At 45.3% G+C, this 15,659-nt stretch overlaps 1 protein-coding gene across 1 annotated transcript in view; it reads left to right on the top strand.

Moving 5' to 3' along the window:
- Positions 1–1,211: 1,211 nt before the first annotated feature.
- BTF3 (basic transcription factor 3) overlaps positions 1,212–15,659 on the top strand; it is a 16,819-nt gene continuing 2,371 nt past the window's right edge. The window contains exons 1-4 of the mRNA XM_069962815.1: positions 1,212–1,297; positions 4,158–4,226; positions 9,378–9,491; positions 11,714–11,915. Coding sequence (XP_069818916.1) covers positions 4,158–4,226; positions 9,378–9,491; positions 11,714–11,915 — 385 coding nt within the window. The 5' untranslated portion in view covers positions 1,212–1,297. The remainder of the gene's footprint in view (positions 1,298–4,157; positions 4,227–9,377; positions 9,492–11,713; positions 11,916–15,659) is intronic.

Genomic DNA, 15,659 nt, shown 5'->3' with positions numbered 1-15,659 from the left:
GCAGCAGGTGCTTTATAACGGAGAAAATGACTTTTATTCCCCGGCTCGTGACTAGATACGAGCGGGGAAGTAGTCATGGTGGGCGGCTCCCCGCTCGTATCTAGTCACTGCGCTCTGCCTGTCAGCGCGCTCAGAGGGGATGATTGACAGGCAGAGAGGTCTGTTACTGGCCTCTCTGCCTGTCAATCATCCCGCCAAGCGCGCTGACAGGCAGAGCGCAGTGACTAGATACGAGCGGGGAGCCGCCCACCATGACTATTTCCCTGCTCGTATCTAGTTACGAGCCGGGCAATAAAAGTTATTTTCTCCGTTATAAAGCACCTGCTGCGGCCGCGGGCGGTACGTGCCGGGGCCGCTCCAGGTGCTTTATACAATGCTCAAGGGGACCATATCAGCCCAAACGGGCTGATTGGTTCCCTTTAAGGAACATTTATTTGTTCACAATGGTTTGAATTTTTTACAGGCAATCAGATACAATATAAGTTATACATGTTATATATCGTTTTTATTGTAACGACTTGAGGAACATATATAACAAGTCAGTTTTACCCCAGGGCAAACGGCGTAAAAACAAATACCCCCCAAATAAACAAAATGTGTTTTTTTAGTTCCACCACAAATTTAATTTTTTTCTGGTTTTGCAGTGTACTTTATGAAAAAATTCAGCCTGTCATTGCAAAGTACAATTAGTGACGCAAAAAATAAGGGCTCATGTGGGTTTCTAGGTGGAACAATGCAAACGCTATGGCCTTTTAAACACAAGGAGGGAAAAACTAAAACGCAAAAATGCAAATTGGCCCGGTCCTTAAGGGGTTAAAGAGTCATCCACTTTCCCACAGCTCTTCTCCTCCACATTTTCCTGTTGGCCACTAAAGCTCTCCTCTTGTACCCCCTCTCCACAGTGGTATAACCCTATAAACAGTGCACTAGCATGATATGGCAACCGCCCAATCAGATCACTGCTTCATTATTCGGGGGGCCTCTGAGATATAAGAGCTGGAAGCTGATTGGTTAATATATTTTACCTTATAATAAGCCTCCCTTGTAATACTACAGTACAATATACGGTTATGGCAGCACTCTGTGGTCCCCCAGCCGTCACCCTCCCCTCCCTCACACAGCTGCAGCAGGCGGCTGGGCGGCGCGGCCGCAGGTCACGTGGTGGCGCCTCACTTCCGGCCCTTCCTCTTGGCTTCCATCTTGCTCCCCGCGTGTGTGCGCGCCCGGTGCCGCCGCTCTCTGGAGGCCTTTAAACCCGCCGTGCTCCTCACACACACCCGCCTGCCGGCTGCAGAAGGTGAGGACACGGTGCTCGGGCCGTGCTGGGCCTCGGTCGGGGTTGGGTTTTAGGCCGGGCCTGGGGTGGAGGGCGCCGGTGTGCTACTGCGGTAGTGATGGGCTCTGCACTGCGCTGTTGCTGCTGGGACTTGTGGTATCACTGTCCGGGGCTCCAGGCACCAGTGAAAGGACTCTATGGTGGCCTCCTGTGAGGGGCAGACGGTGTCAGGCCCGGACCTATATACCCCTGTAATACCTGTATAGTGTATGCGCAGCCTTGTATTCTCACATATACAGGGGCAGCACCATGTGAGGGGACATAACATCAGTGATATTGGACTCATCAGTGTCTGTACCCTGAGCTATCCACATGGTGCATAACTACAGCTCCCATCATGCACCAGCAGCCTCAGTACTACTGTAAGCAGTCACATTGTCTTCTATGGCAAACCCTGTAGTCCATGCTGTGTATAGACACTGGTCACCAACCACATGGCAATGGCCGTGCTCTGTGAGGCAATGGCCGTGCTCTGAGTCTGAATGGAAGGAACCTGCCATGGTGTCTGTTATGAGACTGGTGGTGCGAGTTCACTTGTATACACTGCAGCCATAGGTCCCTGTCTGCCACACTTGTGTCTGTGTGGATTCTTTACTATAACCTTATCTCTGTGTTAAGTATTAGAAAACAATAGTTCTGTTCCTCAAAAAACACCTGAATGCAGCTGACAGATCAAAGTTAAAGTGCACTTGTCATCACAAAAAAAACTTTAGACATCATGGAGACATGTTTTGACCGGTTTGGGTCTCAGTGTTCAGACCCACACTAATTGTGAGCATGCACATGTTCCTCTGTGTCATGTAACCTGTTGGGCTCCTAATGCTCATCTGACCAGTGGCCGCAGTAGTTTCCTGCATAAGTCACTGAGTGAGGCTGTTCACATGCACCAGACTTGTTGCGGATTTCTACAATTATCTTCAAAATCCACAGCATGTGAACATACCCATAGCCTATATTTTAGGCAGCTCCCCCATACCCTCAGAAATAACATGCCTTCTTAGTTGTATTGATTCGTGCATACTAATAGCATAGCTTGCGGGTAAAGCGCTTCTGCCGGCAGATGTCTTGTCTGTGCTCTGCTTTATAGAACTGATCATAGTAGTAGCTGTGGGAATTAAAACAATGACCCCTGCTGGCTGAAGGAGGGGGTTGTATATAATCTGTGTATGAGCCATGCTGATACTTGTCTGCTCCCTGCCATGTGTTCTGTGAGATAACCACAGGGCTGCAGCCCCAGCCACTAGTTGCATGTCTTCATCCTTAGAGTTCCTCAGCTGTGATCTTCATCGAAGGCTAGGTTACATCTGTGTTGGAGGGTTCATCGAAGGCTAGGTTACATCTGTGTTGGAGGGTCCATCAAGGCTAGGTTACATCTGTGTTGGAGGGTTCATCGAAGGCTAGGTTACATCTGTGTTGGAGGGTCCATCAAGGCTAGGTTACATCTGTGTTGGAGGGTTCATTGAAGGCTAGGTTACGTCTGTGTTGGAGGGTTCATCGAAGGCTAGGTTACATCTGTGTTGGAGGGTTCATCGAAGGCTAGGTTACATCTGTGTTGGAGGGTCCATCAAGGCTAGGTTACATCTGTGTTGGAGGGTTCATCAAGGCTAGGTTACATCTGTGTTGGAGGGTTCATCAAGGCTAGGTTACATCTGTGTTGGAGGGTCCGTCAAGGCTAGGTTACATCTGTGTTGGAGGGTCCGTCAAGGCTAGGTTACATCTGTGTTGGAGGGTCCGTCAAGGCTAGGTTACATCTGTGTTAAAGGGTCCATCAAGGCTAGGTTACATCTGTGTTGGAGGGTCCATCAAGGCTAGGTTACATCTGTGTTGGAGGGTCCATCAAGGCTAGGTTACATCTGTGTTGGAGGGTTTGCTTGAGGTCTCTGTCACAGAATAAGTCCTAATAAAATCAATAAGGTCTCTTGGAATCTGTTGGTGTCCATTATATCATTGACTTTACCTAAAGCTGACTGTAAACAGAGAGTGGTTGGTCAAACCTACCATATACTCAGACAGTGGAGATAGCCGTTCTAGTCCAGGGTGGCAATCTCTCCTTTAAGGGGACCTCTCTGCCCATGTATGCTGCTGTATAGGAGGGCAGCATGAAGTGTTACTGATACAATGTCAGTAGTTTATCTCATACAGTAGTCTACACTAATCGTAGCACATTGTATCCATTGTAATCCTGAGACGCAGGCTCTTTCCATCAGTGTTTGGCAGCTTTCTGCCTGTGCACAGTATGTTCATGTTGTCCAGATTCTGCCACAGGTTTCACCCTAAGCATACTGCAGAGTACCGCAGGTCTATTTCTCCTTGGATTGCTTACTGAGGTGACTAGATGAGCTTTTGTATTTTATCCTCTTTGTAATAGGCTGCAGACTTCCATCAGAAACCCTGGATAGAGAATCTGCAGCGTATTTGTTAAATGTAAGCATATCCTAATAGTAGGAAAGTGATCATCGGCAGAAGGGCAAGGATGTCCTCACCTGATGAATACATTGGGTTTCCCAAAACTGCAGCTATTCAGATATGATGCTGATTGCTGAAGTCATCCTCCGTCTCTGCTTCATACTGTTCTCGGAATAGTGTAAAGCTGCTGGCAGGGTCCCAGTGATGATTCTATGAATTGTTCTTGGTTACAAGTGACTTTTGGTCAGACAAAGAAGACTGTAGTGATGCAGATTAATAGTGTTACAGTATATCGCTAGGAAGACTACATCATGCTCCTTCTGGTTACTTTGTACTGCTCTTGTATGTAGGTCACTTCACCAGCATGTGAGCCCTATTTTACTTTTTAAATATATTGTCTTGTTTCCTCTTTCAGATGAAAGAAAGTATCATGAATCAAGAAAAGTTAGCCAAACTTCAAGCCCAAGTCCGCATTGGTGGAAAGGTAAATGGTGTTTTTGTTTTTTTGTTTGTTATTTTAACATTGACAATGCTGATAACAGGAATCAGTAATGTAAACTGTTAAAGATGGCCTTTGACCCCATACAGCACAATTGTGATGTGAGCCCAGCCTTACATCTCTTGCTGTCACTTCTGGAAGACTTGCAGAAAACAAATAATCCTAGTAATTTCCAGCACCTTGGCTACATTTCTTAAGTGTGAACAGTGCATATTCCAGGTGTTTAAATGTTGAAACTGAATTTATTGGACCAGGGAGCTCACTCGCTAAAGTTACTTATAAAATAAAACCTTTCAATAAGGTGTCACGTGTTGCCAGCATAACCAATCACTTTTTTTTTAGTTTGACCTCTAGGACCCCCTCTACACATCAGAAACAAGGGGCAGTAGTGTTTATTCAGAGCTATTCAGCTACATACAAGACCAGGGTGCTTACAGCAACAGGATGGATATTTTTTTTTTGGTCACTCATTGGTGCAGTAGAATATATGGCTCTTTACGAGGAACTGGACGCAAAATTTATAATTCTAGTTATTAAAGGGTGTTTCCCATGTATAAAGTAGTGACTGGCCTGGAGAGATATGAACATGTGGGTGGAGACTCGCCGTCTAGTCTCCTCTTATGTTCAGGTTTATCTAACATAATTTGGCCAAAACGGGTACTTACATAGTTACATAGTTACATAGTTAATACGGTTGAAAAAAGACACATGTCCATCAAGTTCAACCAAGGAGGGGATGGATACAGGGAAGGGGGAGGGGTGATATGTTCTATACATATGCATCTATATTATTTTGGTCTAAGAACTTGTCTAGCCCTGTTTTGAAGCCCTCTACTGTTTTTGCTGTGACCAGATCCTGTGGTAGACTGTTCCACAGATTCACAGTTCTCATGGTAAAGAAGGCTTGTCGCCTCCGGAGATTGAACCTTTTTTTCTCCAGGCGGAGGCAGTGCCCTCTTGTCCTTTGAGGGGGTTTTACCTGGAACATCTTTTCCCCATATCTCTTGTAGGGGCCATTTATATATTTAAATAAGTTAATCATATCTCCCCTTAAACGTCTCTTCTCCAGACTAAACAAATGTAATTCTTTTAATCTCTCCTCATAACTAAGATGCTCCATTCCCCTTATTAGTTTAGTTGCCCGTCTTTGTACCCTCTCCAGCTCTAGAACATCCTTTTTATGAATCGGGTTCCAAAACTGGATGGCATACTCCAGATGGGGCCGCACCAAAGCTTTATAAAGCGGTAATATTATATCCCTGTCCCGAGAGTCCATGCCTGTTTTAATGCATGACAATATCCTGCTGGCCTTAGAAGCAGCTGCCTGACATTGTGTGCTGTTCTGTAGTCTGTTATCTACAAGTACACCCAGATCCTTCTCTATCAGTGACTCTCCCAGAGTAACTCCCCCCAGGACATATGATGCATGCGGGTTATTAGTACCCAGGTGCATAACTTTACATTTATCCACATTGAACCTCATTTGCCAAGTGGACGCCCAAACACTCAAGAGTGTCTAAGTCATCCTGTAACATCTGCACATCCTCCATAGACTGTACTGTACTACAAAGCTTGGTGTCATCTGCAAAGATAGAAACATTGCTGTTAATTCCATTCTCAATATCATTAATAAACAAGTTAAACAGAAGAGGGCCCAGTACTGACCCTTGGGGTACACCACTTATTACCGGGGACCATTCGGAGTAGGAATCATTGACCACCACTCTCTGGGTACGATTATTAAGCCAGTTTTCAATCCAGTTACACATTAAATTTTCCAAACCAATAGACTTTAACTTACCCATCAGACGTCCATGAGGAACTGTGTCAAACGCTTTTGCAAAATCCAGGTACACTATATCCACAGCCGCGCCGCCATCCAGGCTTCTACTTACCTCTTCATAGAAACATATTAGGTTGGTTTGACAGCTTCTGTCCTTAGTAAAACCATGCTGGTTATCACTTATAATACTATTAGCCACTACATACTCCTGGATGTAGTCCCTTATAAGCCCCTCAAATAGTTTCCCCACAATGGACGTTAAGCTTACGGGTCTATAGTTACCTGGGGAAGTTCGAGAGCCCTTTTTGAAGATCGGCATTACATTTGCCTTACGCCAGTCCCTCGGCACAATACCAGTAAGCAAAGAATCACGGAATATTTCATACAAGGGTAGTGAAATTACAGAACTGAGTTCCCTAAGAACTCTGGGGTGCAATCCATCAGGCCCTGGAGCTTTGGTTACATTGAGTTTGTTTAATTTATCTTGGACCATATCTATAGTAAACCAGTTCAGTACATTACATGTGTTAGCAGCACTGGCCCCACCCACCTCAGTACTGGCCCCACCCACCACAGCTCCATCCTCTTTTGTATATACAGAACTGAAGAACCCATTAAGTAACTCAGCTTTCTCCTGATCCCCAGTTATTAATTCCCCGTCGCAATTATTTAGGGGTCCTACATGCTCTGACCTTGGTTTTTTTGCATTAATATATTTGAAGAATTTTTTGGGGTTTCTTTTGCTTTCTATAGCTACCTGCCTTTCATTGTGAATTTTTGCTGCTTTTATTACATTTTTACAGGTTTTGTTGACTTCTTTGTAATGTTTAAATGCTACAGCTGACCCCTCTGATTTATATTTTTTGAATGCCCCTTTTTTCTCATTTATAGCCCTTCTAACCTCGGTTGTAAGCCATGTGGGATTGGATTTTAACCGTTTATATTTGTTACCCATAGGAATATATTTGGCAGTACAGTTATTTAATGTGGATTTGAAGATTTCCCATTTATTAGCTGTATCCGTATGTGACAGCAGCCGCTCCCAGTCTATGCCCTGAAGTTCTGCCCTTAACCCAGGAAAATTGGCCCTTTTAAAATTAAGAGTTTTTGCCCTCCCAACATGTTTTTCTTTTCTACACTTTAAGCTAAAAGTCACTATATTGTGGTCACTATTACCCAGGTGTTCATGGACAGTGACATCCCCAACCAGCTCAGCGTTGTTAGAAATAACCAGATCCAACAAGGCATCACTTCTAGTTGGCTCCTCCACAAACTGGCCCAGAAAATTATCCTGCAGGAGGTTAAGAAATTCCCTCCCCTTTGTGGTTTTAGCTGAACCGTGACCCCAATCTATATCTGGGTAGTTGAGGTCCCCCATTATCACTACTGTTCCCTCCCGGGCAGCCCGCTCTATTTGTCTATTCAACTGGCCATCTACCTCCTCAGTAATGTTGGGGGGTCTATAGATTACACCAAGAATAATTTTTTCACTCTTTACCTCCTTCTGTAGTTCTACCCATAATGCTTCCACATCATCACAGTCATCGCCCACTATTGCATCTTTTACACTCACTTTAATATCATTTCTGACATACAGACATACTCCTCCTCCCCTTCTGCCCACCCGGTCCCTTCTGAACAACGTAAATCCCTGAATATTGACAGCCCAGTCATGTGAGGAGTCCAGCCATGTCTCAGTCACACCAACCACATCAATGGACTCCTCCAGAACCAAGGCCTCCAGCTCCCCCATCTTGCTGGCTAGACTTCTGGCATTAGTTACCATACACTTTATATTACCATTGAGTTTAACCGCTTCATTATAAGAAATGGGAATTATTACTGTGCTGTGGCCACAATCATCCTCACTGTTCATCCGCAACATATGGATCTCCCTATGCACTGTTTTTATCCTCCCCCCACAGGACCCTTCTCCTCCCTCCTCATTGTTCTGTCCCCTCTCTAACCTATCCACCACTATATTACACACTACATTGTCCTCCCTCCACATGCCTAGTTTAAAAACCCCTCCACCCCTTCTAGGATTCTCTCCCCCAGCACAGCGGACCCCCTTCCATTAAGGTGCAAATTATCTGCGGAAAACAGTTTGTACCCCAATGAAAAGTCAGCCCAGTGCTCTAAAAACCCAAACCCTTCTTCTCTACACCACGACTTGAGCCATGCATTTAACTCCCTAAGCTCCCGCTGTCTTTCCTGCGATGCTACCCAGCTGGAATTTTTAGTTGCACATTTAACTGTACTTTTTTACTCTATAATACATTGTGACCAAAGCTAAGCGCATGTGTCAGAGGCTGTTAAAGTCCTAGGCTGTATTCACACGTCTAGATTTTGCAGACCTACATATCATGTCTGCAGCGGGGAAACTTGTTGAATTGCCGTTGCACTGTAGTGACAGAGCCGCAGCGATTAAGAGAGTTCCCCCACAACTGGCATGATATTGATACATCGTGCCAGGCAGGGAAACAGTCCATTTCACGCATTCACTGTCTGTAGGTCTGCAAAATCTATGGATGGGAGAATGCAGCCTTAGTGGCAGATTCCATTAAATATAAAAAAAAAAAAAAAAAGAACACCGCAACATTTACCTTGCAAGGGGTTTTCTCATTTTTTTTTCCCCTCAATCTGTGGAACTATACACATGTGAAAGGATACTGTCACAATGGCTCATTTCAGAGTTCTACGCACTATCGTTTAAATGTCCCACATCCAGGAAGTTCTGTGCACAAGCCTTATTCTAACGGGTGTCTGCACTTATTTTTACTTTTTAATGAGACGTACTAACATATACCCTTTAACAATTTCCCCTTTCCCTGCAGCCATTTAGGTTCTTAGGTTGGCTTACCATAGCAGTGCTTTCTTTTCAAGTCTGTTCTGTCTGAACTACTGCATGTACTAATGTAACTGTACTTCATATTTTTCTGCGCTCTCCCCCCCCCCCCCCCCCCCCCCCCCCCCCCCCCCCACTCCCTAATCTGCATCCTTTTAATATGAATTAATTAAAAATGAATATTAATTTTGAAATACTTTGGCTCTGTTCAGAAATATTGTCTTAAGTTACAAAAAGGTTTAGTGCTTTGACTGATCTGACATGACCTACACCAATTGACTTGTAATAGGATCTGTCAGATTCCACTAAGGTGTTGGTTGCTGTGACACAATAACGCTGAATGGTGCGTTACTTTTTACATCCCTAATGAAAGCATGACCTACTGTGACGGCAGCTGTTTGTGGAGGTGTTAACTCTGTAGTTATAAGGTTGATCCCTGTCTCTGCAATGGTACGTACTATAGTTTAAACATGTAAACCTAACTTTGTTTTTTTTCATTTTAAAGGGAACAGCCCGCAGAAAGAAGAAGGTCGTCCACAGAACAGCCACTGCTGATGACAAGAAACTACAGTTCTCTCTGAAGAAGCTGGGTGTGAATAACATCTCTGGCATTGAAGAAGTAAGGCCCTTTGCATATGACTATAATATACTGCTACATTTAATATAATATACTGCTACATATAATGCTACAATTGAGCATAGTATATGACCCATGGTATACTATGGGCCATTGCACTTGACCATGCATTTTTCCCAGAGCCCAAACTGCAAATAGTCCACATGAGGTCCAGATTTGTGGCCCGGGCTCATATTTTCTTCTATGGCCTCCTGCAATTTGAGTGGTTCATGATTGTGGCCATGCACAATGGATCGGTGATTTTGCTGACCGCTACGGCCAGCTTGGCTGGGTAGAGGCATATCCATGGCAGGGGCCTTCAGAAGGCCCCTGGGACTGCCATGGAGACGGATCAGAAACCAAACCTCATCACTGGACTTCTGATTCGGTATGTATCAGTCCATTGGCATCTATTACATGCCGCTGTCATGATTTGGTGCCAGATTTGGAGCCAGTCTGTCATACTGGAGATGCTGCCACAGAAGCGCAGCATTAACTCCTTTCAACCATGGGCTTATCTGACTTGGCCACATGCTGGCGGTGCCAAGCTTAAAAGGGAACGTTGTTCCATGTATGGTGGACATGCCCGCTTATTGCAGATTTTTGGAAACATGTGCAGAGCGCACCATGACGGAGGATAGTGCCACCACAGTTACTCACCCCTGAATTGGTCATGGTGGGCTTGCCTACTAAAGGCATTGCCCTTTACAGACAGTCACTCGCTGCACATCTAATTGCAGCTGCAAAACCGCTGGTACCCCTGCATTGGCCCTGAGTCGCGGATAGATATGGTAATCAGATTCAGATTGAGGAGTTAACTAGTATTGTTTCAAACTCAAGGGACAAGTACTTGAAAACCTGGTCTCCCTGGCTGAAATATAGAGACTCCATATCGGGTCCAGCTGATGCGACACAGGAAAGCAGATCACAGGCAGCATTCAAATGGGACGTGAGAGAACCCCCTAACCCCCCCCCCCCCCCGAAGCTTGTCTTAATAGGTTTGTCACCCCCTGTCTCCTACTTGTGGGTTATTATAACTCTTGAAGTGACCGAGGATACAAAGGACTGCAACTGTGTCCTTACTGTACTGGAAACGTCTCGAATGGGACTGTCTCGAATGGGACTATTATGCTAAAATTCACCAATGCAAGGACTCACGTGGCACACTACCTCACTTCCCCGCATAAATGTTGTCAGGATTTGTTACATATCAGCTCTGATTGTAATGTCATGTTGCTTCAATTAGGCTGTAATTTCTGTTCACATACTTTACTGTATTATGTCAGTTATGTGTTCATATAATTTACAAAACTAAAAGAATTGAGAAAAAAAAACCATGCTGTATGGGCGGTCACTAAGGTGTTAAACATCATGGACATCTGACATTTTTATCTAAGATAGCAACCAATTACAGCCCAGCTTCTCTCAGGAGTATGTCATTATTAGTATTGCAAATTAAAGCCCAGACACTTCTGGTTCAAGTGGTACCAAGTTTTAGCTTGGGTTTTTGTGTAAAGGAGGGTGCTGCATGAAGACCAGTCTGTTACTGTCATCCCTCTGCCTGTAAAGCTGTTAAAGGGAACCTGTCACCCCCCGTACCGGGGTGACAGGTTCCCGACCCCCCGTTAGAGACCCCTATACTTACCTCATCCCGCCGGGTCCCGCTTCTGGATTCGGTCGGGTCCCGGAGATCTCAGCCGCTGCAGCCTGGCGCGCGCGCTGAGAGATGAGTCCAACACCCATAGAGAATGACAGGAGAGTCCAGCGCTCCGTCATTCTCTATGAGCGTTGGACTCAGCGCGCCGGGCTGCAGCGGCTGAGATCTCCGGGACCCGACCGAATCCAGAAGCGGGACCCGGCGGGATGAGGTAAGTATAGGGGTCTCTAACGGGGGGTCGGGAGCCTGTCACCCCGGCACGGGGGGTGACAGGTTCCCTTTAAGTTCTTGCTGATATGGACAGACCATTGTATCTAAATAAAAATTAGCTTTAAAAGCAGCCCGTTGTGAGTTTTACACTACCCAGTTCTGCTGGCCAGCAAGAAATGGGAACAAGCTTCTTGATTATAACCAGCTATAATGTACTGGGAAATTCTGCCACATGTTAAGGAATAAGAACCTTTAAAAGCTAATCGGAAACAGGGCGAAGTCTTATGGGGCAGCCCCTTCCAGAATTCTTCTCCCAGGTCTCTGCATATACACAAACTCTGTGTGTTTATCTTTCTAGGTAAACATGTTTACAAACCAAGGAACAGTCATTCACTTCAATAATCCTAAAGTTCAGGCTTCCTTGGCTGCCAACACCTTCACCATTACAGGCCATGCTGAGACCAAGCAGCTTACAGAGATGTTACCTAGCATCCTGAACCAGCTCGGAGCAGACAGCCTTACCAGCCTGCGGAGACTTGCTGAGGCCCTGCCAAAACAATGTAAGTAAAATCTCTATCATTAACCCCTTAGGGACCAAGCCTGTTTGGGCCTTAATGACCAGGCTCATTTTTCAAAATCTGACCTGTCTCACTTTATGCGCTTATCTCAGTGATGCTTTAACGTATGCTAGCGATTCTGAGATTGTTTTTTTGTAACATATGGTACTTTGTTAGTGGCAAAATTTGGTCACTGTCTTGTGTGTTTTTTGGGAAAAACATCAAAATATAATGAAAAATTTGAAAATTTTGCACTTTACGAACTTTGAAATTCTTTGCTTCTAAAAAAAAAAAAAAAAAAAAGCAGATGACAAAAATTAGTTAAGTCACATTATCAATATGTCCTCTTTATTCTGGCTTCATTTCGTAAACATATTTCACTTTTTTAGGGTGTTATGGGGCTTAGAAATGTATCAGCAAATTATCAATTTTCATGAAATTTCCAAAACTGTTTTTTTTAGGGACCAGTTCTTTTTTTAAGTTGATTTAGGAGGCTTGTATACTGGAAACCCCCATAAGTGACCCCATTTTGGAAACTAGACACCTTAAAGAATTAATCTAGGGGTATAATGAGCATTTTAACCCTACAGGGGCTGGAGGAAAGTATTCACAATTAGGCCGGAAAAAAATTGAAAATAGAAATTTTCCAATAATATATTTGTTAAGATTAAAGTATCTCATTTTCATAATAAACATGAGAAAATGCACCCCAAATTTTGTAACGCAGGTTCTCCTGAGTACAATGGTACCCCAAATGTGGGCGTAAACCACTGTATGGGCACAAAGCCGGGCTCAGAAGGGAAGGAGCGACAATTAGCATTTCCAGTTCAGATTTTGCTGAAGAAGTTTGAGCGCCAGGTGCGTTTGCAGAGCCCCTGTAATGTCAGCAGAATAGAACCCCCCCAAAAGTCACCCCATTTTGGAAAATGCACCCCTCAAAGAATACATCTTAGGGTGTGGTGACAATTTTGACCCCACAGGTAGTTTGAAATTTTTCTCAATTTCACGAGGAACAGGGGAGAAAACTCACCCGAATGTATGTAACGCAGGTTCTCCTGAGTAGAACGGTACCCCATACATGGGTATAAACCACTGTGTGGGCACACAACGGGCCTCGGAAGGAAGGGAGCGTCAATTGGCATTTTCAGTGCATGATTTTTCTGAACAAGTTTCTGAGCGCCAGGTGCGTTTGCAGAGCCCCTGTAGTGTCAGCAGAATAGAACCCCCCCAAAAGTCACCCCATTTTGGAAAGTGCACCCCTCAAAGAATTCATCTTGGGGTTTGGTGACCATTTTGACCCCACAGGTATTAGAGTAAAGTATTCAAAAGAAGACAGTAAAAATGAAAAAATAGAATTTTTCCAATAACATGTTTGTTTAGTTTGAAATTTCTCAATTTCACGAGGAACAGGGGAGAAAACTCACCCCAATATATGTAACGCAGGTACTCCTGAGTAGAACGGTACCCCATATGTGGACATAAACCACTGTATGGGCACACAGCAGGGCTCAGAAGAGGAGTGTCATTTTAGTTACAGGCAATATGTGGGTGTTTACTGGTTATCTGGTGTGGTAATGGACAATCTCGGGGTGTTTACTGGCTATCTGAGGTGGCAACAGGCAATCTGGTGGGGTTATGGGCAATCTGGGGTGGTTACGAGCAGTCTGTGCCAATCTGGGGGGGGGTGTTACGGTCAATCTGGGGGGGGGTGTTACGGTCAATCTGGGGGGGGGGGGTTACGGTCAATCTGGGGGGGGGGGGTTAACGGTCAATCTGGGGGGGGGGGGTTCACGGGCAATCTGGGGTGGTGTTCACTGACTATCTAGGGTGGTGACGGGCAATTTGGGGTAGTTACAGGCAGTCTGTGGCAATCTGGGGTGGTGACGGGCAATCTGGGGTAGTTACAGGCAGTCTGTGGCAATCTGGGGTGGTGACGGGCAATCTGGGGTGGTTACAAGTAATCCGGGGTGGTTACGGGTAATCCAGGGCACTGGATTTTGGTGACAGGCGTAAAAGTGCCGGCACCATTTGGAACAAGCGATCAGTGGTATATAGTATATACCGCTGATCACTTGTACTGGGACCACACCGGGTGGTCACCGATCATTGCCCCATGCTCTCCGCCACCTCCGGTGATGGAGAGAATGAAACTTTGATCATTTTTAGGAATCCATCACTGTGAACAGAGTCTGTTCACAGAGATGACGGCGGCCATCTTGGATCAGATGGCCGCCCTGAGAGGGGAGGGTCAGTGACCAGGTCACTAGGGTTAATTGTGGGGACAGGGGGGGACATGTTCTCATCTCCGCTCACTGTGGATTCACGGTGAGAAGAGATGAAAGCGTTCAGCTGCGCTGGCAATGTCTGTTACCAGTGGCCGCCGTTATACTGGTAATAACGGCGATCGCCGGTGAGGGGACTGACCCCACACTCTGCCCCAACCCCATAGCGACCTCCGGTAGCTGAGAGGAGGGGGCTGCGGGCATTACCGGCGCCGCTGCACTATTCTGCACCATCGCCATAAAGAGCTGATGGCAGCAGAATAGAGCCTATTAGTGATCGCCGTAAAAATCCGCATCGGCGGTCACTAATAACATAATACATGTATTCTCTGGGTCGCTACGGTTATGGCGATACCACATTTGTGTAGGTTTTTTTAACTATTATCACTTTGGCGCAATAGAAACTATCTTCCTAGCAAAAACCCACAAAAACTGTCGCCGCATTGCAAGATCCATAGCGCTCTTATCTTTTGCGCGACAAAGCTGGTTTTGGGCTTATTTTTTGGGGGGAAGATCTTTAGTTTCTATTGATACCAAGTTTTATATGTATATGACTTTTTGATCTCTTTTATGACGTATTTTCTAAAGTGGATTGATAAAATACAGCTATTCTGGTACAGTGTTGTTTTTTTTTTTATTTATTTATTTTACAGCGTGTGTCGTGCGGTGTAATTGATATAGTTTTATAGATTGGGTCGTTACGGACATAATGATACCAAATATGTATAGGATTTGTGTTTTTGATCACTTTTGTCACATTTTGTGTATGGGGAATGTAATGCATCTTTATTATTGAGGGGGGGGCTGGAGGGGGCTGTGTTGTGTTTGGTGCACACTTTTTTTTCACTTTTTACTTTTACACTAGTGTACATTACTGTATACTAGTGTAAAATACTTAGATCACTGATGCAATACATTGCAGTACCTGATGTACTGCAATGTATTGTATCATGCCTCATGCTGACAGGCAATAGCCACAGCCACCCCTGTCAGCATCAGGCATCTCCATGGTGACCCCGGGGACCTTCATTAGGACCCCGGGATCACCATGGAGACATCGGAGAACTGGACGGCGCCGCGGGACATCGCGATCACGTAAGTGACCCACGGCGCCGTCCGGGATCCACCGGGACACGTTAGTTGCCGCTGTCACGCTTTGACAGCGGCATTTAACGGGTTAAACTGCCCGGAACGGAGAATCCTCCGCTCAGTTACAGGAGGGTGTCCTGCAGCCGCCGCCGGGCGGTAATTTATTCCGATGCGCCCGCCGTTAAAAGGTGTACGCATCGGAATAAAGCCCATTAGTGGCCGCCGTGAAAAGGCAGCATGACGGTCACTAAGGGGTTAAAGGGGTTATCCAGGGTTAGAAAAAAACAGCTATCTCCCCCCACCTTTAGGGTAGCTTCACTCACCGTATTGCAGTAGATTTTCTCTAGACAACTGAACACAGCATCAAATCTGCTGC

The sequence above is a fragment of the Dendropsophus ebraccatus genome, chromosome 3, assembly GCF_027789765.1.
Source record: "Dendropsophus ebraccatus isolate aDenEbr1 chromosome 3, aDenEbr1.pat, whole genome shotgun sequence".
Classification (NCBI taxonomy): domain Eukaryota; kingdom Metazoa; phylum Chordata; class Amphibia; order Anura; family Hylidae; genus Dendropsophus; species Dendropsophus ebraccatus.
The sequence above is the reverse complement of the archived record's forward strand: the minus strand, read 5'-3'. Positions and strand labels throughout refer to the sequence as shown.